At 37.5% G+C, this 25557-nt stretch overlaps 1 protein-coding gene across 2 annotated transcripts in view; it reads right to left on the bottom strand.

Annotated features, from left to right (window-relative positions):
• The window catches only part of Igsf11 (immunoglobulin superfamily member 11), a 156755-nt gene extending 132486 nt beyond the window's left edge, over positions 1-24269 (bottom strand). Inside the window, exon 1 of one of the 2 annotated variants that reach the window (XM_047564197.1) lies at positions 23966-24269. In XM_047564197.1, coding sequence (XP_047420153.1) covers positions 23966-24017 — 52 coding nt within the window. In that variant the 5' untranslated portion in view covers positions 24018-24269. Of the gene's footprint in view, positions 1-23759; positions 23867-23965 lie in introns of those variants that run through there. The other variant, XM_047564198.1, reaches the window with a different exon arrangement.
• Between the last annotated feature and the right edge of the window lie 1288 nt (positions 24270-25557).

Here is a 25557-nt window from a genome sequence, read left to right as displayed (position 1 = left end):
ACATACCCCACAGCAATCTGAGACAGACCCCTGTCTGCTAGTTCCGAGAAGTCAGGCCTCTGTGTTGTGAGGCTCAACCTTGTCTAATTCTGCTAAATAAGGATGGTTTCCCACAAATATTTATGAAGATAATACTGTTGCCCTGCCATAAAATGGGAAATTTTATCACTGGATAAAGACACAATGACAAACTAGACCTCAAGGTTGTCAATCTCAGTATTCTGGAAAAAAAAAAAAAAAACAGTAATGGAATACAGTTATCCTTTAAGCCAGATTCTAAAAGTATGAAAAAACACATCTTGGTTCTTCCAAGAAGAGAAATATGATTTTCCTTTGGCTTAGTATTATACAGTTCAAGGAAGAATCAAGGATGACATCATGCTTTTCCAATTAGAAGATTCGGAAGCATCAACCAAACAGAGCCTAGTGCTGGGAAGCAGGGAGCGACAGGGAGGCTGGAGGCATATATGTCCATACAAAAACGTGCAGGGAATGTTGATAGCAACTTTACTTATAATCACCAAGAACTAACATGCATCAAAGTGTTTTCAACAGATAAACAGGTAAAACAAACTTGTCATATCCATACAATGGACTACTCAGTGATAAAAAGGAATGATCTGTCAAGATACACAAAGACATGAAATAAACTTAAATGCATGTTCTAAGTAAAAAATACAAAACTACAGAGATGCCAAACAGATTGACGGTTGATAGAGATTTAGGGAAGAAGGAGAATTGAATAGGTGAAGCATAGGGAATTTTGAGGGCAGCAAAACTGTTCTGTATGACACTGTAATTCTGGACACATGACATTCATTTGTCAAAACCCATAAAACCTGATTGTGCAAATTACAAAAGTCATTTAGGACATAAGGAATCCAGGGATGAAATGCAGAAAGTGACAAAAGAATCTAACCATTACAAACATATTACCTATAACATCTTACAAACAACTTCACTCAAAGACAGTGAGAAAAGTGCTGCTGACCTAAGTAATTCTGGAAATGGGTGCAATCTCTCAAACTAAAGACAAATAAGCTGTACATAAGTATATACCCTAGTTGATAAAGTTTTTTTTCCAAGGGAATATAGATAAACAATTCTGATATAGCTATGAAATATATACTAGAATTGAACAATTCAGGATATGGGTAGCAGGCAGTAGGATACAGATTTCTTACTGTTGGAATAGTAATTTATAGATAAGCAAGAGGTAAGGGCTAGAAAGATCCACATAATAGGTTTGAGTCAGCAACTTCTACTTATCTTACACAGGTACAGCTATTCACAAGCAGAAATAATCACAGGTTTCTATATATACAGAGGTTAGCATACACACCCATATTTCAGTGCTCCCTCTGTCAGCAGAGAGGACCTGAACACACAGAAATCCCAATAGTGAAGACGCTTGTACAGCAAGTGTATTGGTCTTTCCAGTAATAAATCCCTTTCAGAAAAATTTCATCTCTATCATCAAGTTTGCATTAAGGGGTTTATGAACAACAAAGATACTCCTGCTACCCAGAAAATTCCAGAGTATTAGAGACTCACTCCCAGAAACCAAGGACTAAGGCCATTCATATTCATTATTAAGCAGCAGACACAAACAATGGAATTAGTAAGCAAAAGTATTAAAATTTTATATTAACTCTATTTCCAACATTTAGAAGAGAGGTAAACTCATAACACAAACTTCATCAGATGTGAACTACAATGTCTTAAATGAATAATGCAGTGAACAGAAGTTGGGCAGATTAGACATTTCAGAAGATAAGTTGAGCAAACTTGAAGACAACAGTAAGAACTGTCAAAAACTAAGCATGAAGAGAAAAGACAAAAAATATGAACAGAGCATCAGCAAAGAGTAAAACAGCTTCAAGAGAATAACTACACATATAACTGAAGAAATAAGTCAAAACTTTCAAGTTAAATGAAAAGTACAGCTCTCAGAGATATAAGAAGCTGACTGAACCTTAAGTACAAGAAAGAAACAAACCCTAGGCCAAGACCCTTTATACCTACAATGCTGTAAACCAGTGATCAAATAAAGTCTAATAGTAGCCAAAATAGAAAATAAGACATATGTATAGAGAATCAAAAATAAGAATGAAGCACATTTCATGAAGAAAAATGCAAGTTGCATGACAGTGGAGAAAATTCTCAAAAGTTTAGAAGAAAAAAAATGTCAACCTGGAATTCTTCTCACAGGTAAAATATTTTCCAATAAGAATGTAAGATAAAGATATCTTACATCCTGGATATACAAAAGATGAAACAAATCATACAGATGCGCAGTATAAGAAATGCTAAAGAGCATGATGGTCATCTGGGTCTCCACCTAGAAACGGAGCCTTTGCTTTGCTGGAAGCTTCAGTATGATGCTGAATACAAGTGGTGAGGGCTGACATCCTTGACTTGCTCCTCATCTCAATTAAAAGCATTCAGCCTTTCACCCTTTAATATAATATCCACTAAATATCAATATGTTGTCTTCATAGATGCCTTTTATCAGTTTGAGTAAATGCTCTTCTATACCTAGTTTGCTGGAAGTTAAGGTTGTTGTATTTTATCAAATGCTTCTTCTGAGTCTACTGAAATTATGATGTGTTTTTGTCTTTTAATCTGTTAAAATTATGAGTGCATTCAAATATGCATAAAAAGATACACATAAGAACATCAATAGCAGTATTACTCAAGATATGTCAAACAACCCAAATCACTATTGGTTGGATGACAGATAAATCAATATCATGGAATACAATTAAATGCTATACTGCAATGAAGATGACATGCAAAGTCTTGAATAAATCACATAAACAATGTTGAATTTTAAAACCAAGACACAAAAGAATGTTTCATGAATATGAATTAATTGTTTATATAAATTTCAAAAACATGAAAACTAATTTCTAGTGCTAGAAGCTATAAAGTGATTGCCTTTGGGGAGTTACTATGCATTGGTGATACTATCTTTGAATTTAAATGATGGTTATACATCATTTGTATAACCTTCTGACCATTCATTAAGTAGTAATCCTAAGGTTTCCACACTATTTTTTGTGCATATTACACTTTTGAAATTTTTTTTATCTGTGGTCACTGTTGCTTTATCTAGAAAATAAGGCATCATAAAGAAAAAAAGTCCTTCAATAGAAAAGACGAATACTACTTATAGAAAGGTAGCACGTGTAAGACGACAGTGGGAGGCTACTGTAACTTTGTTCACATAAACCATATGAACCTTTTCAAACCTGGAGTACAAAGAAAATGCAAATTCAGTCCACAGCATAAAAGAACCTATGCTTTCTAATCATTTTTTGAGAGTTAAAAAAAGTCTAAGTTTCAGTAAAATTTTTTAAATTTAACAATTTCACTATAGAATTTCAATGCTTGCCTGAAAATTAGAAAATTAGATTGTCTAGTACATAAAGCAAAAGGAAAGATCTAAAATTCATCCATTTACTCCATAAATTAAGTACCTTTCACATAGACAGCACAAAGTGCTCAACCTGTGGAGCCTGTGAGAATGCACAGAACAAAGCACAGCAGTTTAGTGATGAGTATCAAAGGAGCAGCACAAACCGTAAGAGTTTAAGAAACTATAAAAAGAAAAGTTCTCTTACAGTAAAGAGACCCAGGCAGCTGGTCCTAGAAGAGAAGGCAACACAGACATCGAGATTATAGGTTGTCAAAAATTAAAAAAAAAAAAAACTAGAAATAAATCCAACCAAGGAGATGAAAGACCTCTATAATGAAAACTACAGAACATTGAAGAAAGAAATTGAAGATTTTAGAAGATGGAAAGACCTCCCGTGTTCAAGAATACACAGTACTAATATTATTAAAATGGTCAAGTACCAAAAGCAACATATAGGTTCAATGCAATCCCCACCAAAATACCAATCACATTTTAACAGAACCAGAAAAAAGTTCTAAAATTCATTTGAAAGAACAAAAGACCCAAAATAGCCAAAACAAATTTAAGTCAAAAAAAAAAAAAAAAAAAAGCAATGCTGGAGGAATCACATCACAATATCTGACTTCAAATTATACTACGGAGCTATAATAACAAAAACTGCATAGTACCAGAATACAAAAAGACACATTGATGAATAGTATTTTGCCCAAATACAGAGGCAAAACCACACATCTAGAGGATCTGTTCCTTGACAATGGTGCCAAAAACATACACTAAACACAACATTTTTAACAAATGGTGCTGGGACAACTGGTGATTCATAAATAGAATGAAACTAGACCCTTATCTCTTACCCTGAACCAAAAACAACTCAAAATGGATCAAATACCTCAGATTTAGACCAGAAACTATGCAACTCCTATGAGAAAATGTAGGGTCAATACTCCAGATTTAGGCAAGATAGTGACTTTCTCAATAGGACCCCTAAAGCTCAGGAAATAATGCCAAGAATTAACAAATGGAACAGCATCAAACTAAAGTTTCTACACAGCAAAGGATAATTAGGAATGTAAAAAGAGAACCTACAGAATGGGAGAAAATCTTTGCTAGCTACTCTTCTGACAGAAGATTAGTATCTAGAATATATAAAGAGCTCAAAAAAACTTGACACCAAAAAAACTAAATAACCCAGTTAATAAATGGGCAAATGAACTAAATAGAAATTTCTCAAAAGAAGAAATACAAACTAACAACAAATACATGAAAAAATGTTCAACATCATTAGCAATTAGGGAAATACAAATCAAAAGTACACTGCGATTTCATCTCACACCAGTCAGAATGGCAGTCATCAAGAATACACATAATTAATAAATGCTGGAGAGGATGTGGATAAAAATGAAAACGTTCACACTGTTAGTGGCATTATAAATTAGTACAACCACTATGGAAATCAGTATGCAGGTTTCTTGAAAGACTAGGCATGGAGATACTATATGACCCAGCTATACCACTCCTCAGTATTTATTCTAAAGAAATGAAGTCATCAAACCATAGTGATACATGTATACATGTTTATAGCAGCACAATTCACAGTAGCCAAACTATGAAACCTAGGTGTCCATCAATGGATTAATGGATAAAGAAAATGTGGTACATATACACAATGGAATTTTTTTCAGACATAAAGAAAACTAAAATTATGTCATCTGCAAGAAAGTGGATGGAACTAGAGACCATCATGTTGAGAAAAATAAGTCAAACTGATGATAAGGTTCATGTTTTCTCTCATATGTAGATGTTAGAGAGGAAAAACATAAAAGAAAGGTGGGGGTGGATCTCCTGAAAGTCAAAGGGAGATCAGTAGAGGTAAGGGACCAAGGGGTAGGAGGTAGGGTTAGGGTTAGACTTTTGGAGTTTGCTGCTATTACTGAAGGAAGAGAGTAATATGAAAGCACTGTTTGACTGAAAATCAACCTGGCAGAGAGTAAAAAACGGATCAAAGTGAAGAAGGACAAAGACCAATTACACTATGCAACAATACAAACTTAAAATGATAAGGATATAAATTAAGAAGGTAGTAAGGAAAAGATAAGAATATCACCAGGAAGCTTTTAAAGATTTCATGGTTTTCACATGTACAAAAAATATATAAATTATGAGCCATGGATCAGTCACTTGTATGGTACAGTGCTGCCATGATTGACATAGTCCCCAAAGTCTGGACAACATCAGATTTAGACCAGGCATAAGATCAGCCTGACTGAGTGTTAAGCTTTGGAATGAGATATCCCCCAAAAGCTCCTGTGTTCATACAGAAGGTAGAAAGCTTAGATTATGAGCTATAACCTAATTAATGGGTTAATCTGTGAATTAATCCACTTGATGGATTACTTGGTGGTAACTGAAGAAAGGTAGGGTGTGGCTACAGGAAGTGGGTCACTAGGGCCATGTGTGAGCAACTATATATTTTGTCTGTAGTACTTCCCACTCTCTGCTTTCTGGCTGACATGTGGTGAGCACCTTTCCTCCACCAAGCCTTTCTGCCATGATGTTCTTCCTCATCTTGGGCCCAGAGCAATGAAGTCAATTGTCTATGAACTGAACCTTAGAAACCATGAGCCCAAAATAACTTTTCCTCTTCTAAGTTGTTTTTGTCAGGTATTTTGGTAACAGCCATGAAAAGTTGACTAACACAAAAATGTGATTCAGAAGCTTTGGAACTCATCTGCGGGAGCGGTTTGGAAAAGTTTGGAGATGCAGGCTGGAGAAGGCTCAGAATGTTGTAAGCTTAATGGAAGATACTGGTGTGAACTTAGAAGACCAGGATACCAATAGGAATAGGAACAGTAAAAACAGTGCTCATGATGTTTCATGTTTCAGAGTGGAAAAGGGACTACTCTATTGGAAACTGAACTAGAAGCCATTTGTGTTACATTCTGGCAAAGAACTTGTCTACATTTTGTTCACATCCTGAGATTTTCTGTGAGGCTGAATTATAAGTGATGGATGAATTAAACTGATGGGAAATTATAAGGAAGCACAGAATTCAGGCACTGGCATGGGTGTTGGTAGCAGCTTTTAGCCAGGTTTACTGCTGGAGAATTGGGAGAAAAAAGCAAAGCAGAAAGATTTTTAAACACTTGCAGTTTGGCCAGACAAGAAGCACATAAAACATCAAGGCTGAGGAAGTTGTGATTGCTAAAGAGATTGCCACCACTAACAAAAAGCTAAGTACTCTGTACAGAGACAGTAAGAAAGAAACTTTAAGGGCATCTCAGGAATCAGCAAGACCATACCACCACAGCCTCAAAGGTGTAAAAGGGAAAACCTCTTTGAGAAGAAACCTTGGGGGCACCCCACTCGCAAGTGATGCCTAGAAAGCTTTTTTCCTGGAATTCATTTCATCATTCTTCACCACCCAGGCACTCAGAGGTTTCTGCAGCCATGGTTCAAGGGGCCTGCTACTCAAGCTGACGGGAGACTTGGTATCATCCACATGGTGCTAGTTCTGCAGGAATGCAGGATCTGGAGTTAAGAGTTCATGGAAGTTTTCACCAGGATTTTAAAGGAAGGCCTAGGAGTCCAGGCAACGTGTAGCAAGGACATAACCTCCATAGGCAGTTCCTAAGAGGGTGATACATGGAATCTGTGAGAAGGAAACTAATGCTTCAGTGGAAACCCCCAGGACTAACAGATGCCAAGAAACACCTGCCAAGGAAAGTTGTTGGCTACAGACAGAGTTAACCTAAGAGAAAGGCCATATACCTGCAAACAACAAAGCCATAGGGACAGGACTGCTCAAGTTCTTTGGAGTCCATGTCTCACTATCCTGTACCCCAGATGCTAGAAATGAAGTCAGAGAATCTAGTATTTGTCCACCAGCATTTTAGTCTTGCTTTGACCCTATTCCTTTGTTCTATGCCCCTACTTATGCCCTTTGGAATGGAAATGTTGACTCTGTGCCATTATATATTAGATGTATATAACTTGCTTTTGATCTTTATAGGGGCTCACAGCTAAGAGTTTGCCTTGAGTCTCATATGAGACTTTGGACTTGAACTCTTGGGCAATAATCAACCATTAAGATTACGAGGATTCAGAGTTTCAAGATGGCGGACTAGGGGGCGGCTGCATTTCACGTTGCTCCAGGACGCAAGTTTCAAAAGAGGAGATAGTGAGAGACCTGGGACCAACTCAAAGCCGGTGGGTGAGTCTCTCCCATTGGGGAGGCGTCCCGGATGGGGCGGTAGCCCCGGAACGCAGGGAACTTTGTGAAGTAGAGTTGCTCGGCGAGACACCCCTCCCCCCACAGGAGCAGTAAACACGGACAACTGGGATCATGGTAGAGGAGGCGGCTCAGCACAGCGCGTGGACTCAGAGCAACCACTGGGGCTCTGGGCGGCTGCCTGAGGAGGAGATGCATGGCGAGCTGTTTAGACCCAGAACGACCGCTTCTGAACACTGGGGGGTTGCCCGGAGGAAGAGGAGAAGCGCGGCGGGTCGCTTGGTCTAGGAGTGACTGCATCAGAGCCACAGGCGGTTGCCAGAGGAGGAGGCCAGTGGTGAGTTGACTGCACTCAAAGCGACCGCTCCTGAACACCAGTGGCCTGCCTGGAGGAGGAGCGTGGTGGGTTACTTGGTCTCGGAGCCACCGCTCCTGAACACCCGGGGGGCTACCCCGAGGAGGAGGAAGAGGAACAGGGCAGATCACTTAGACTTGGAGTGACTCCCTAGGGCTACGGGCGGTTGGCAGGAAGAGGAGACGCGAAGTGAATTGCTTGGGCTCCTAGTGACTGCGTCGGAAACCCAGCCGCTGTCCAGAGGAGGAGGTATGTGGCGGGTCTCTGGGTATCGGAGCTATTGTACGGGGCTCCAGGTGGTGGCTCAGAGGAGGGGCCACATAGCCAGGCGATTAGGTGCAGAGCACGGTCCCAGGACCTAGATGGCTTCTTACTGGAAGAGCCGCACAGAGACACGCCTAGGGGCGAAGCGAAGTTTCCATGACTGCGGGCAGCTTCTCTGAGGAGGGGCAGCCTAAGGAGACTCGCCTGCAAAGGGTGAGGCTCCCAGGCCCAGGAGGTAGGTCCAGGCCCCTGGGAACGTTGCAGAAGAAGACAGCCCAGCCCAGGCGGTAGTTGTAGACTGAGGGGAACCTCTAGGAGGGGAACTGACCAGCAAGACGTCCCCACCGAGTGAGTCTTCCATGCAGGGTGAGGTTTTCCCACAGGGACGGTAAAACCAGAGACACAGGCACAATCAGGACTTGCCTCAGCCCGCAGCCTAGTTCCCCGTTGGATGACCATTGGTCAACAAGTGGAGGCACCTCTGCCCACTAGCTGGAAATATACGCCACCTGAGGGTCACCACCCCTAGAGAGGCAGCTTCTTCGTGGAGCTCCGCATTATCAACTTCCTCCAAGACTTCAGGCTACTGAAGGATAAGAGGGGATATACTAGCAATCTTCAGGGACATTATAAGTCAATAGAGGAAATCTGCAATATCTTAATGACCCATTGATTCCTGAACAATATGAGAAAACAAGGGAAGAAAATGTCCCAAACAAATCTAGATGTTACATCAATAAAATCCAACGACAGCATGACAGAACAAATGACAGAAAGGGAGTTCAGAACGTACATAATTAAAATGATTAGGGAAGCAAACGATGAGATATAAGAGCAAATGCAGGCATTGAATGATCGCACCAATCTACAGTTAACAGAGCAAATTCAGGAAGCAAAAGATCATTTCAATAGAGTTAGAGATATTGAAAAAAAAAACAAACAGAAATCCTTGAAACGAAGGAAACAATAAACCAAATTAAGAACTCCATAGAGAGCATAACCAATAGGATAGAACACCTGGAAGACAGATCCTCAGATATTGAAGACAAAATATTTAACCTCGAAAGCAAAGTTGAACAAACAGAGAAGGTGGTAAGAAATCATGAACAGAATCTGCAAGAACTATGGGATATCATGAAAAGGCCAAATTTGAGAATTATTGGGATTGAGGAAGGCTTAGAGAAAGAAACCAAAGGAATGAACAATCTATTCAATGAAATAATATCAGAAATTTTCCCAAATCTGAAGAATGAAATGGAAAATCAAGTCCAAGAGGCTTATAGGACTCCAAATACACAGAATTACAACAGACCCACACCAAGGCACATTATAATGAAAATACCTAACATACAAAATAAAGACAGAATTTTAAAGGCTGTGAGAGAAAAGAACCAAATTACATTCAGGGGAAAACCAATACGGATATCAGCAGATTTTTCAATCCAGACCCTAAAAGCTAGAAGGGCCTGGAACAACATTTTTCAAGCTCTGAAAGAAAATGGATGCCAACCAAGAATCTTATACCCAGCAAAACTTACCTTCAAATTTGACAATGAAATAAAATCATTCCATGATAAACAAAAGCTAAAAGAATTTACAAAAAGAAAACCAGCATTACAGAACATTCTCAGCAAAATATTTCAGGAGGAAGAGATAAAAAACAAAGAAGCATATCAGCAAAGGGAGGAATTAACCTAAAGGAACTGTCAAATAAAGGAGGAACCAAGATGTGTCAAAAAATAAATAAATAAATAAATAAAATTTTAAATATGAACCAAATGACCGGGAATACAAATCATATCTCAATAATAACCCTGAATGTTAATGGCCTGAATTCATCAATCAAAAGACATAGACTGGCAGATTGGATTAAAAAGAAAGATCCAACAATGTGTTGCCTGCAAGAGACTCATCTCATAGAAAGAGATACCCATAGACTAAAGGTGAAAGGATGGGGAAAAACATACCATGCACATGGACTCAGCAAAAAAGCTGGAGTATCCATCCTCATTTCAGATAATGTGGACTTCAAGCCAATGTTAGTCAGAAGGGATAAAGAAGGACATTTCATACTGCTTAAGGGAAGCATAAATCAGCAAGATATAACAATCATAAACATCTATGCCCCAAACAGTGGCTCATCCATGTATGTGAAACAAATCCTTCTCAATTTTAGAAACCAAATAGACCATAACACAATAATACTAGGTGATTTTAACATGCCTCTTTCACGACTGGACAGATCTTCCAAACAAAAACTGAACAAAGAAACCATAGATCTCAATAACACAATCAATAATTTAGACTTAACAGACATTTATAGAATATACCATCCAACCAAGAGCGAATACACTTTCTTCTCAGCAGCACATGGATCCTTCTCTAAAATAGACCATATATTATGCCACAAAGCTAATGTCAGCAAATACAAGAAGATAGAGACACTACCTTGTATTCCATCAGATCATAATGATTGAAGTTAGAAATAAATGAAAGAGTAAAAAACAGAAACTACTCCAACACCTGGAGATTAAACAATATGCTATTATATGATGAATGGATAACAGAAGATATTAGGAAGGAAATTTAAAAATTCTTAGAGGTAAACGAGAACAAAGAAACATCATATCAAAATCTCTGGGACACTAAGAAAGCAGTACTTAGAGGAAGATTTATTTCATGGAGCGCATTTAATAAAAGAAGTAAAACTCAACAAATAAACGACCTAACACTACAGCTCAGAGCCCTAGAAAAAGAAGAACAGACCTACACCAAAAGTAGAAGAAGACAGGAAATAGTTAAACTGAGAGCTGAAATCAACGAAATTGAAACAAAAGAAACAATACAAAAAATTGACACAATAAATAGTTGGTTCTTCAAAAAAATAAACAAAATTGATAAACCTTTAGCCACACTAACAAAGAGAAGACGAGAGAAAACCCAAATCACTAAAATTCGGAATGAACAAGGAAATATCACAACAGACATGACTGAAATACAAAACATAATTAGAAGCTATTTTGAAAATCTATACTCCAACAAAATAGAAAATTTCGAAGACATCAACAGGTTTCTAGAGACATATGAATTGCCTAAACTGAATGAGGAGGACATACACAATTTAAATAGACCAATTTCAAGTAATGAAATAGAAGAAGTCATCAAAAGCCTACCAACAAAGAAAAGTCCAGGACCAGATGGGTTCTCAGCCGAGTTCTACAAAACCTTTAAAGAAGAGCTCATTCCAATACTTCTCAAAGTATTCCATAAAATAGAAGAGGAGGGAACTCTCCCAAACTCATTCTATGAAGCCAATATTACCCTGATACCTAAACTAGACAGAGACACATCGAGGAAAGAAAATTTCAGACCAATATCCTTAATGAACATCGATGCAAAAATTCTCAACAAAATTTTAGCAAATCGCATACAAAAACATATTAAAAAGATAGTGCACCATGATCAAGTGGGTTTCATCCCAGGGATGCAAGGTTGGTTCAACATCAGAAAATCAATAAATGTCATTCACCATATCAATAGACTTAAAGTCAAGAATCACATGATTCTTTCGATAGATGCAGAAAAAGCATTTGATAAAATACAGCACCCCTTCATGCTCAAAACACTAGAAAAAATAGGGATAGTGGGAACATTCCTTAATATTGTAAAGGCCATCTACGCTAAGCCCATGGCTAATATCATTCTAAATGGTGAAAAACTGAAAGCATTCCCTCTAAAAACTGGAACAAGGCAGGGATGCTCTCTTTCACCACTTCTATTCAATATCATCCTTGAAACTCTAGCCAGAGTAATTAGACAGACCAAAGAAATTAAAGGGATACGAATAGGAAAAGAAGAACTCAAACTATCCCTATTTGCTGATGATATGATTGTATACTTACAGGAACCAGGAAATTCCACTAGAAAACTTTTAGATCTCATAAGTGAATTCAGTAAAGTAGCGGGATATAAGATCAATGCTCATAAATCCAATGCATTTTTATACATAAGTGATGAATCTTCAGAAAGAGAAATTAGGAAAACTACCCCATTCACAATAGCTTCGAAAAAAATAAAATACTTGGGAATCAATCTCACAAAAGAGGTGAAAGACCTCTACAATGAGAACTACAGAACACTAAAGAAAGAAATTCAAGAAAACCTTAGAAGATGGAAAGATCTCCCATGTTCTTGGTTAGGAAGAATTAATATTGTCAAAATGGCCATACTACCAAAAGTGCTATACAGATTCAATGCAATTCCAATTAAAATCCCAATGATGTACCTTACAGAAATAGAGCAAGAAATTATGAAATTCATCTGGAAGAATAAAAAACCCAGAATAGCTAAAGCAATCCTTGGCAGAAAGAGTGAAGCAGGGGGTATCGCAATACCAGATCTTCAACTCTACTACAAAGCAATAGTAACAAAAACGGCATGGTATTGGTACCAAAATAGAAAGGTGGATCAATGGTACAGAATAGAGGACACAGACACAAACCCAAATAAATACAATTTTCTCATACTAGACAAAGGGGCCAAAAATATGCAATGGAGAAAAGATAGCCTCTTCAACAAATGGTGCTGGGAGAATTGGAAATCCATATGCAACAGAATGAAACTAAACCCATATCTCTCACCATGCACGATACTAAACTCAAAATGTCTTAAGGATCTCGGAATCAGACCAGAGACCTTGCATCTTATAGAAGAAAAAGTAGGTCCAGAGCTTCAACATGTCGGCTTAGGCCAGACTTCCTCAACAGGACTCCCATAGCACAAGAAATAAAAGCAAGAATTAATAACTGGGATAGATTCAAACTAAAAAGCTTTCTCTCAGCAAAGGAAACTATCAGCAATGCAAAGAAAGAGCCTACAGAGTGGGAGAAAATCTTTGCCAATCATACTTCAGATAGAGCGCTAATCTCCAGAATCTATAAAGAACTCAAAAAACTCTACACCAAGAATGCAAATAATCCAATCGACAAATGGGCTAAGGAAATGAATAGACACTTCACAGAAGAAGATCTACAATCAATCAACAAACATATGGAAAAATGTTCAACATCTCTAGTAATAAGAGAAATGCAAATCAAAACCACCCTAAGATTCCATCTCACCCCAATTAGAATGGCGATTATCAAGAATACATGCAACAACAGGTGTTGGCGAGGATGTGGGGAGAAAGGTACACTCATACATTGCTGGTGGGGCTGCAAATTAGCGCAGCCACTCTGGAAAGCAGTGTGGAGACTCCTTAGAAAACTTGGAATGGAGCCACCATTTGACCCAGCTATCCCACTCCTTGGCCTATACCCAAAGGACTTAAAATCAGCATACTACAGAGATACAGCCACATCAATGTTCATAGCTGCTCAGTTCACAGTAGCCAGATTGTGGAACCAACCTAGATGCCCTTCAATTGATGAATGGATAAAGAAAATGTGGTATATATATACAATGGAATATTATTCAGCCATAAAGAATGATAAAATTATGGCATTTGCAGGCAAATGGATGAAACTGGAAAATATCATGCTAAGTGAGATAAGCCAATCTCAAAAAACCAATGGACGAATGATATCGCTAATAAGTGGATGATGACACATAATGGAGGGTTGGAGGGGTTAGTGTTAGGGTTAGAGTTAGGGTTAGGGAGGGGGGCAAGAATGGAGGAAGGAAGGACTGTATAGAGGGAAAAGAGGGGTGGGAGGGGTGGTGGGGAAGGGAAAAAATAACAGAATGAATCAAACAACATTACCCTATGTAAATTTATGATTACACAAATGGCATGCCTTTACGCCATGTACAAACAGAGAAACATCATGTATCCCATTTGTTTACAATTAAAAAAAATATTTTATTCTAAAAAAAAAAAAAAAAGATTACGAGGATTCTTAGAGACAGACTAAATGCATTTTTGCATTGTGAGATCAACAGAAGCTGTTGGGAATAAGAGTGAAATGTTATGGTTTTAATATGAGGCATCCCCCAAAAGACCCTGTGTTAATGCAAAAGGTGAAATTATTAGATTATTAGATACATAACCTAATCAGTTGATTAATCCATTTTGTGGTTAATAATTTGAATAGATTAATGACTTGAATGAATTATTGGGTGGTAACTACAGGAAGGTAAAGTGTGGCTGGAAGAAATGAGCTACTGGGGGTGTGCCTTGGAGATTGTATATTTTGTACCTGGCTCTTCCCTACTATCTTTGCTTTATGGCTAACATGAAGTGAGTCTCTTTCCTCTGACACACCCTTATGCCATGAATGTTCTGCCTCACCACCGGCCCAACAATGGAATCAGTCATCCATGGACTGAATGTCTGAAACCATGAACTAAAACTCAACTTTTTTTTTTCTTCTTCTTAGTTGTTCTTGTCAGATATTTCAGTCACAAAAATGAAAAGCTGAGCAATGCACTGAGATTTAAATACAAATAAACAAAGTATATATGCAAAATGTCATAAAAAATAGGCAAATATGTATATTTACCTATTTAGGTAACATACATGAAGCAGAAAGATAAGTAAATGTTTTGCAAAGTTTAATGTACATATAGAAAGCCTGAATTAGTGCACTTGCCACAGATGGGAAAAACACAATGAAAAGGACTAGGGTAGAGGCTCCAGTAGCCTCCACTCCAAAGAGAAAGTTGGTGTGCCAACTTCTACTGTGTCAAGAGAATCTGAGCAAAGAACTCAAGAGGAAGTGCTGAAAATTGCAAATTATTTTTGTGTTCATGGACTTCATCATCAGTTTATAGAATATTTGTTAGACATCGAAGGAGTAAGCAGATTTGATTTATTTTAATGCAGGCAGATGGCTTGGTCATGGAAAATGTGAAGAGATTTACTGAGCGGCTTCATCAGATCAAGGACATTATGGAATTAAAGGGCTCTAAGAGACTGTACTGGTCCAGCTCTCTGAAGCTCACAACATTATACTTTCTATTAATGAGAAAGGCAACCTCAACCCTCTAAATTAGAAATAAACAAGGGATAGGGGAACTAGAAGGCAACTAATTCCTTCCAAGAAGTACAAATGTTAAAACTGAAAATAAAAATACAGATTGACCAACAAGCAACTAAAACATGTCTTGTTCCGAGGACACTGAAATCACATGAGAATTAAAGTCACAATTCAAAAAAATATTTTTATGAAAACGACTCTTGCTTAAGTTCCTATAACTATTTTAGAGTACAAAACTCAAGAATCATCTCTTATCAGTGTAACCAAGTTTTAGGAAAAATCTGAAATCTGAAAGAAGATTCTATTTAACAAGATAACACAGAAGACAATAAGTTTAGGAATCTCAGAATTATTTTGGTCTTGCCAACATGACTCTGTCCATTTTAGAGACCACCTGGCTATGTATAAAAACATCTTCTTTCATGAAAATGCAAAAATAAATCAGAAAAAGCCTATAAATGGCACAAAACCCATCAATGACATAAAATCAGAATTCAAATGTGCCTAGACCTCCCCTTGAAGTTCTCTGTTTAAGTATAACCATTTCCCTGGCTAAAATTCACTGTTTTTTTAAGCTTATGGGCTTTTCATTTTTAATCAATAATCACACCAGTAAAAATGTCTCTACTCATCATGTAACCTGGAAGAGATAAAACTTAGACCTGGCTTAGACCAAGAAAAATAATTTTCAGAGAAAAGCAGAAAAAGGTCAAAGAAATCAAAGGAAAGCATCAGATACAAAGACTGTGGTAAAAAGAAGATACTTAACCTTACTTATAGCCTGTTTTGAACAACCCTCTCCCAACATATAGGATCTGTCCATGATATTACGGATTTAAGAGAAAAAAAGAGACATACACAACCTACATCAAAGTGAGAAGAAATCAATTTTAAAATAAAATTTAAAAGTGAGATTACATAAATTATAACAGTTACAAATGAGTTTATTATTTATCTTAAAATAATATATGCATATTCCATTTAATGTAATCCCATACAACACAGCTTAACTGTATGGCTATTTGTCAATAATCAATTTCCAAAGAGGAAAAAAAAAGAATCATCTAACATTCCATTACAGTACCCTTATATCTCAAACATAGTCAATGGACCTGTGTGAGTCACAAGACCCTTTCAGAAAGTCTGTGGGTTAAAAACTACCTTTCTTAATAATAGTGTTATTAGCCTTTTTTCCTGAGTGGACATTTGCATTAATGGTACAGAAGCAGTGGTGGGTAAAGTTGCTGGTGCCTTATCAAAAGTCAATGCCTTAGCACTAAAAATTACCAGGGGTTACTAGAGTCTTCACTATTATGCACTCAGAGTTAAGAAAGAAAATACAGTTTCACTAAAGAATGTCTTTGATGAAGTGATAACAATAAATTCACTAAATCTGGATCTTTTATGTTGTACACTGTCACTAAATTTTGATGAAGTAACAACAATAAATTCACTAAATCTGGATCTTTTATCTTATATATTATACATACAAAATGGATAGTATACAGGATAAATAACATACACTATATGCCAAAGCAAAATGGATGTCTCAAGGAAAAGCACAGGTGTACCTGTGTGAGTTCAAAACTGAAAAACAACTCAGGCTATGATTATTCAGACCAACAGATCTTGCAGACATTTTCTCAAAACTGAACAATATGAAACTATTACTATTACTATTACTTCAAGTAAACTAACATTCAGTTGTTTGTTGCCAATAATAGAATTGGGGAAAGTATTAAAATTTTGGAAAATGTGTATCTGACTTTGTGAGTTTAACAGCTTCACAATACTAAAAAACTGTTCTGATTAGATGAGTGGTGATCTTTAAAAAATATCATCTTTATATCATAATGTAATATCAACATTTGTAAGATCTTCATAACACAGTAAATTGTTTTTTTCCAGTGGTCATAGTATAATATTATAAAAATCATACATGAATAAAAGACCCAAAGTACAAAATAAACCAATGGATAAACCAAGAAATATTCATTGATATGGTTCCTGACTCCACATTGCATCCGATCTTTAAGAAACCATTATGTTTTATATTTTGAATAACAAAGTATTCAGATTATTTGAAGATTCTATCAAAATACTACATATCTATGTTAATTACAGATATTCATCAGATATTGACAAAATCAAGACAATACATCATAATAAATGGAATGCAGATGCAGACAGGAGAATACAATTGTAGTGAGTCAGCCATTAAAGAGATTTTCAAAAATGTAAAACAGAAATACTAATATTTCATTTAGGAAAATAGAAAGTTGGTTTCTCATAAAAATGTATTCTCTGTCAACATCAAATGATTTCTTCGTTTTAAGTGGACTAATAAATACTTTTTAAAATTTTCACTTTTAATTTTTCATGTGGTAAATATTGATAGACATAATCCACATAAACAAACACTCACTGTGGTTCTCAATAATCTTAAAGACCCCAAAATCTTTAAGCACAGAAAGTTTGAGAATCTCTTTAGTATACTATTAACCCATCTTTCAGATGCTCTGTATGCTATCTTAAGTCTTTACCAACAATAGCTAGGATGATGATCTGTATTTACACATGGTCAATACACCTGTGTGAACCATACTCTAATTTTCTTAGCTAATGAAAGCCTAAAATGCTAGGCTGATAGGAAGATGTTAACATCACAAGAAAAGAAGTTTACTACATTACAGCCTGGTTTTTGCCATGTATTTTGGGTTCTGGCAGATGATTTTAATTCATGGAGATGACAAAAGTTGTATAACTGCTAGTGATGCACCTGGTCCAAAGAATCAAAGATTAAGCACTATGATCGATGTTTGATGCTTACTGTTATTTAAGTCATCTTAAGCACATAACTGAGAATTCAGTTGTGAACAGTACATAACTTTTGACATTTTGAGGGAACATAAACAATTCTGTAGCCTGAGATGATGGTCTATTAGGGTATGAATCATAGCTGGCACAAACTATGAGTGGAAATATGTGGACTTTGGGAAAAGGGAGAGGCATTGGAAGGGAAGATAACTGCCTATCTCCATTGAAGTAGGTTATAATGTCCCCCACATGGGGCTGATTTAGCTAATGCCCCTTTTCTAAAAAAGCATCTCCAAAGCTTTACACACAATGATGCATTAAAAAAGAGGGAGGGCTTTAGACTATGAAAAGGTGTTATTTTAACCATCTCTGTTCTTGGAAGAATAGTTCTAAGACACAGGCCTCAAAAATAAGAATACACAAGACATGGAAATAGGAAACTTGATGGTTCACAAAGAATTGCCAAAAGTTCAAGATCATTATTTACCACATAGAACCAAACCTTTAGAATTCCTTAGGAAAAAAAAATTTCAAAAAATGAACAACTTTCAAGTTTTAGGATTACAGATCAACCAATAACAAATTTTACAAGACCTGTAAGTATTAAAATGTTAAATAACTTCCAAACTAGTCACAGGATATTTTTTTGAAAGCTGAAAATAGATTTCTATTATCTCTTCAACAAAATACATATCTAGGTTTAAGATTATAGCAGCTGACAAAACCACCCTGATACTTAAAGAAAATGCCAACATTCTTTCAAGCACTCCAAGCACACGGGAGTACCACTCTATTGGCAAAGATTCACAAGTGGGGAAAATATTCACACAAACACACCTGAGATAATTATATTATAAAGTTACCTTCAAGGAAACATTGGCATGTAACAATGTCCACACATCCACTATTCCTCCCATGCTCAGCTTCTAAAGTAATTTCTGGATCTGCCTGGTTGCTCCAGGTGGTTTTTGTTTGTTTGTTAGCAATACTTGTAAGAGATAGAGCTGAATAACTAGAAGTAGCCAGGACTAGCTAGATTTATTACCTTAGAAGAATCTGATGCTACCAGCATAACATGACATCCTCCAAAATGGGAGAGGATAAGGATGGAAATGGAAAGGGGGGATGGAATCAACATTAATACATTAATGAGAAGACAGGAGAGAGAGAATTTACATGAGCAACTGCTACAAACAATGAGACTTAGGACAAAGGTGAAGAAAGGGGTTCTTTAAGTAAGGACCTTGTCATGTTTCCACTGTTGTTATTGTCAACAAACTCTGACCAAGATATAAGTTTCTCTCAAGTTTTTAATGGACTAATGAGTCTTTTCATACTGGTCTTTAAGTGGCTCCATTACTTTAGAATTACACCCACAATGTCACATTTTGTTATTACATATTTGTGGCCCTCAGTGAAAAACAGCATACACTTTCCAATCCCATAAACTTACTAACATTAACCATCTAAATTCCACTCTAAATCCTGATCCATAATTTACAGCTGCTGAAGATTCTTCCAAAAAATGAAATGTGGTACAAGATTTTCCTGAATTCAAAGCTTCTAGGATTTAACCTCCTTGCCAGCAAAGGTGTTCTTAATAAAAGTAGGCCTCTAATAATGTCAGTGTCTCTTTCTTTGGATCAAAAAAGTTAATTGCTAAATGAAGAAAAATCATTAAGTAGACTTATTCAAAGGACCTTTTATTGAAAAACCTTGGTGCATATTGGCAAATTTCTCTTTCTTGAATCCTATTCAAGAAACGTAAAATTTTAGAGTTATTAAAATATGATGCTTCCTTTAATACATGAGTGAGGCAGAGCTGCACCACTTAGCATATACAGTATATATTATCTGATAATGGCAATGATGAACTGGTAGCAGGTTAAGTCCATTATTTTCAAATTAGGAAACAAATTTTCTCTTTGACAGACTTCATATTTCTACAATTAAAAGCATGACAAACTACTACTATAGTCTCTTTCTTAAATACTAAGAAATCAGATACATGGGGAATTGGTTAACCAAACGTTCACAGAAAAAAAAAATCCTTCCATGTTTAATAAGATAGGCTTAACCAACAAATAAAATAATTAACTTTCCACTTTCAAGACCAAACTCAGCTCAAATCAGATGGCTTTTGAAAACCACCCAAAAACTGACCTCTCTTAAACCAGTTGTACAAAGGTATGATCAAGAAAGGATGTTTTGTCCTCTACATGGGGGAAGGGTTCTCTCTGAGTGCAGGCCTGGGAGTGGTTAGTGCCTTGGTGCCAGGTAGTCCACATGAAACAAAGGAGATCAATAGGTGACTATGGTCACTGTAAGTAACTAGACTACAAATTCAGCAATCCTATCTCAAACTGCCCAAAATACTTAGAGGTTGAAAGAGTATAAATAACTTGTTATAATCAGTCCAGACAAGAATGAATTTAGAATCTTTAATCTAAATAAACTAGCTATAGATGAAAATTTTAGTGAGAAGACAATAACTTTCCCAGTTTTCTCCCAACTCTGCAAGTATTGCCACTCCCTTGTTTTGTATTACTCAACTGCACCTAAAGAAACTTGTGCACCAGCACATCACCTTGTTTGACACTAAATCACATGGCTTATGTATAAAGATTCAAATGAGATTTTCATTATAAATGTTTCCACTATAAAAGTGTGAAAACACATTTGAAGATGTGCCACTTACTGTTACTGGGGGGTAAAAAGCCAAAACAAGTACCTTTCCCCATTGCATCATTACCTTGGGTCTGACAACAGTTCTAAGCATAACATTTTAAAAGTTCTTGTGATTTAATATTTAAATTGCTTTCTGAACAGTCCACATCAAATATATAGTGTATAAAACTTAACTTCTCTAAAATTTTCATACACTAGCTGTCACCATCCATGTGGGTCAAACTACAGATTTTCACTAAAATGTGAATTCTTCCAAAACAGTTGCCTTACTAGATTTAGAGCTCAAAAATTAAAATTTACAATAATTTTTTATAACACCAACATTTAAAAGGTTCACGATTTTTTTTTCATTTTCCTTTCATTTTCTATGGTCTTTTCTTCCTTTCTATATATTTTTCTCGTATGTACAAAGTTATATGCTACTTCAAGGAATCATACATACAAGAAACCTGTTTCTAACCAAATGGGAGAACTATCTAGAAGTTAACTGTTCAACTCTAATTCCCATTAAAGTTACTCCACAGAGATTTAACAAAAATAACAGAATTTCTTAATACTTTTTTATTGAAAATACCCTCTATTTCTTTCTGCCTTTGTTTCATTATTCTCTGCAGTGGTCGTTGGTGTTAGTTATTTATCTAGTCCCATTTCCCTTTCCACCATATAATGGAACCAACTTTGCTCTGATAACCATCCCTCTTCTTCATTCCACATTGGAAGTTCTAGAGATGGACAATTTAAGAAACCAATTCTGACACCACCTGATTGAAGAACTTAATTCAGTCCGGACAGTGTTCTCCTGGAGACTGGTGTAACAGCACAAATGAGCACTCTAGCTGTTCATCTGCTTTCATTCCCCATCATAAGAAAACTGAACATCAGTGCCTTTTTCAGGACATAATGAATAAATAGCCCAAGCTCAGCATTCAAGGCTACTACCCTTTTAGCCCTTACTCTCTTGCATACATCTGCTCTAGCAGCCAGAAGCCTGGCCTTTCAAGAATATGCCCCTGCACCTTCCCCTTCACAGGCTTCCTTCAGGCTGTTTCTTAAATGGTTAGGGAAACTCAACCAAACTCCCATTGACCAATTCAATTCTACTCAAAGTTCAAAAGTAAATTTTTCCATGAAATTTTCCTTGATGTTGCTAATAACAAATGTCACTCATATATTCCTTGCATCATCAACTATTTGTGCATGCTTATACCCTGTTTTAAAATTAAAAATGCCTAGCTGGGCATGGTGGCACACCCCTGTAATCCCAGCGACTCAGGAGGCTGTGGCAGGATGATTTCAAGTTCAAAGGCAGCCTCAGTAACTTAGCGAGGCCCTAAGCAACTCAGTGAGACCCTGTATCTAAATAAAATATAAAAAGGGATTGGGGAATGTGACTTAGTGGTTAAGTACCCCTGGGCTCAATCCCCAGTTCAAAAAAAAATGAAAATGAAAATGCCTTAAGAACTGCTGACAAACTTATGCATCTTTGTATCCCACTACCATCTTTCCCCACTAGATACCCATAGTTCCAAGTGTAAGCTCTGTAAATATTTGTTGAACAAATGAATACATTTTATTGAAGGTGAAAAAGTGCCTCTACAGAATAGATTATCACTAAAACTGAAATGTCCTTGTGATAGTCTTTAAAAGCGTCTAGTATTGTCCTTGTGATAGTCTTTAAAAACAATCTAGTATGGTTTAGGAATAGAATAGTTCTGCCGAAAGCAAGCAACAAATCAAATGACCTTGTAAGGCTGATTCTGCAAATTAGATCAACTATATAAGTATTGCCTAATAATTCAAAAACAAACTATACACAAATTTTATTTACAAAAAGTAGTGTTTATTGTAATGCATAAAGTTTAACAATAGATTTTTCTACCAAAAATTTGAGCTGTTCTTTTAGTAATATTTATAATATTTGAGACTATGTTCAAGGATTGTATAAAAAGCTCATTTAGTCTCTTATTTCACACTTGAAAGAAGTAGGACAAAGAGAAACACTAGCTGGCTCAAAATTAATTTGGAACAGGAAAAATTAATTTAGAAGCTCTAGCTCTTAAAATGCATATATTGATGTGACTATTATCTGCATATCATCACTAAAAATATACCTACAAAACTCAAAAAAATAGTTATCTATAACCTGGATGATTTTACTTTTACTAGTCTATGATGGGAGGTACACAACAAAGTTTTAATAGTCTTTTCTCCCCTCCCAAATGAATCTGTACAATTTAAATCAGTTAAAATTGGATTACTTTGAGATCTGTTAGGTATATTGTAAGTTCAAATAAGGCTACAAAACCACTTAGAAACACAGTAGTATCTCCAAAAAGAAACATGGTTAACCACACACTCCATAAATCATTGAACTTGCTTGTTAAATAAAAGGGTTAAAAAAAAAAAAAACTCTTCAGAATAAATCTCAGTAAACCACAGCAATCAATTAAATGGGACAGAAAACTTGATTCCACAGGACAATGCACACACAAAAGCTAAGGACATTGTACAAAATGAAAATTAGAGTCAAACACATAATGGCTATTCAAAGAAAATGAAATATGACAAAGATCAGTGAGCAGGAAATTAAATTTAAATAGATGTTTTTAAAAACCGTTAAAAGAAACAACGATGCTTTTTTTTTCTTTTCTTTTGTTCAAAATATTGTTACAGTCTATGTAATTTGGTGAGACAACTTAAAACCTTTTGTGAATTAAGCTAGAATGTAAAATAAATTCTTGTTTTCAAATGCAATAAGCACACTAAGCAGTTGCTTTTAAAGTAAAGATCGTTTTCAAAATTTGCATATGCTTCTTTAAAAGGTTATGATAAAGCTACAATTTAAAGTTTTCCCGGAGCCACCTAGTAACGGAAACTGATTCTAAATACTGTTTCCAGATGGACCAGTAAGGGTTCCTTATCTTAAAAACTCCTGCATTGCCCAAGAGCACGCCTGAGAGTCAGGCGCGCCAGAAGCGGCGGAAAGGAGCAGCGGGTGGGTAGAGTTACCTCTGCCAGGGAACACCTGAGAGGTGCAGGTGGCGGGGGCGGCGGCTGCTGCAGGTGGGCGCGAGAGCCTTGTCCCACAACGACGAACACTCGCGGTCCGGGAGAAGTTGAGCTCCCAACACTTGGCAAAGACAAAAAGGCTGCGGTCCTCAACTGCTTCGCCGCGGGCCTGGCCCTACCACGAGGGGACGGCTCGAGCTACTCACCGTGCAGAGAGAGAAGCAGCAAGGGCGCCAGCGGGGCGCTCCGAGAAGTCATCCCGGGGCCGCAGGGAGCGCGCCCGACGCCTGCCCGGCTTCTTGTCGCGGCAGCGGAGACGCGGCCGGTTCTGGGTTCTCCTTGGGACAGCCGGGTCCTCCCGGACCCGCCGGGCTGGGCTGGGATCTTCCGACGCGCGGAAGCGCCAAGAGCAGCTCCTGCCTCCGCGGAGGCTGAGCTGCCACCAGAGGATCCCAGGCTTGCCGTCCGCGCAGTAACGCCACCGCCACCTAGCTGCCCCAGGACCGGTCGGCCACTCGTACTGCCGGGGGAGCCACTCCTCCCAACTCTGGCCCAGCTACTCCGGCAGCAGCCCGGCTCCCGGCTGTGCCGCCCACTCTCGGGCTGTCTCCAGGGCAACCGCAGCTCCAGCGCGACGCCTGGCGGCCCACCCGCGGAGCGAGCGCGGCGCGCAGCTGGCGCGACCCCGCCACCTGCGCGCCGCGCCGCCCGCTCCCCCGCACGCCGCCGCCCGCGCGGGGACCCGAGGCGGGGACGCCCTCCTCTACCAGCCCTAAGCTTGTCTGCGGCTGGGCGGCGTCTGCCTGAACCCTAGAGAGCGCTAGGGTGACTTTACAGCCTTCGTCAGAGCCAGCGAGTCTCTGCTGCAGTTTTCACACAGTTCTTGTTCTGTTCGGCCTTTTCTCTCTCAGTACTCTTTTTTAAAACCTACAGAATCTGAGAGAACCAGACTGGCAAAATTAGGACTCGAGGAGGATTGTCCTGGTACCTCTTAGGTTTTGTGTTTCCTGGATATCCCTTTCTTCCTCCTTGAAAAGAGTGTAGACACGTACCATGCTCCGCAGTCCCCATTCCTTTCAAAAAGTCTGCCATCTTCTCTCGCCTTGGTCACATGTCAACTTTGAGTGCCGTTTTAAAGTTAGCGCTCTTGTAGACTAACTTGAAATATTAAGCTTCATTGTGGTAGTTATTTTATTAGGACTATTACTTTGAGGGTTTTGTTTGGGTTGGGTTAGAGAGAAAGACCTTCATGGCATCTGAAATTATTTTACTTAAATTATTCTAACTATATCTTTTCTTATAAAACCCAATCTTCATTCCTCTTCCATTTAGGTCTCTGTTCTCTGTTTTACAGCCCATCGCCACTTTCTGCTGCTGTATCTTGAGTCTTTAAATTTAAGAACATATAGAGTTAGAAACTGCCCAACAATTTGGGTCAGTTTTTGCAGCAGAAATTCGGAGGGCCCCATTTGACAGATACAATCCTCTAAAGGCAACTCAGAAACAAAATTAGTATCCTCAAAAGAAAAGTAAATATATAAAACGCTTTTTAAAAACATATATTTGGACAAGGATTGGAAGATATATGGGAAATGAAAATAATATCAATGTGGTAGAATTATAGGTGCGCTTTCCTGAAAATATGAATGTTATATTTTGAAATAAAAAGGAATGTGTTAAGAAATTCAATAACTTTTCACAAGAATATTCTGAAAAAATAAATTTTTACTTATGAATTAGAGATGCCTCAACTTTACTCCCTACTTCTCATTTGTCTTTCCTGTTAATAACAGAAGTT

This window comes from Sciurus carolinensis, chromosome 9 (assembly GCF_902686445.1).
Source record: "Sciurus carolinensis chromosome 9, mSciCar1.2, whole genome shotgun sequence".
Classification (NCBI taxonomy): domain Eukaryota; kingdom Metazoa; phylum Chordata; class Mammalia; order Rodentia; family Sciuridae; genus Sciurus; species Sciurus carolinensis.
The sequence above is the reverse complement of the archived record's forward strand: the minus strand, read 5'-3'. Positions and strand labels throughout refer to the sequence as shown.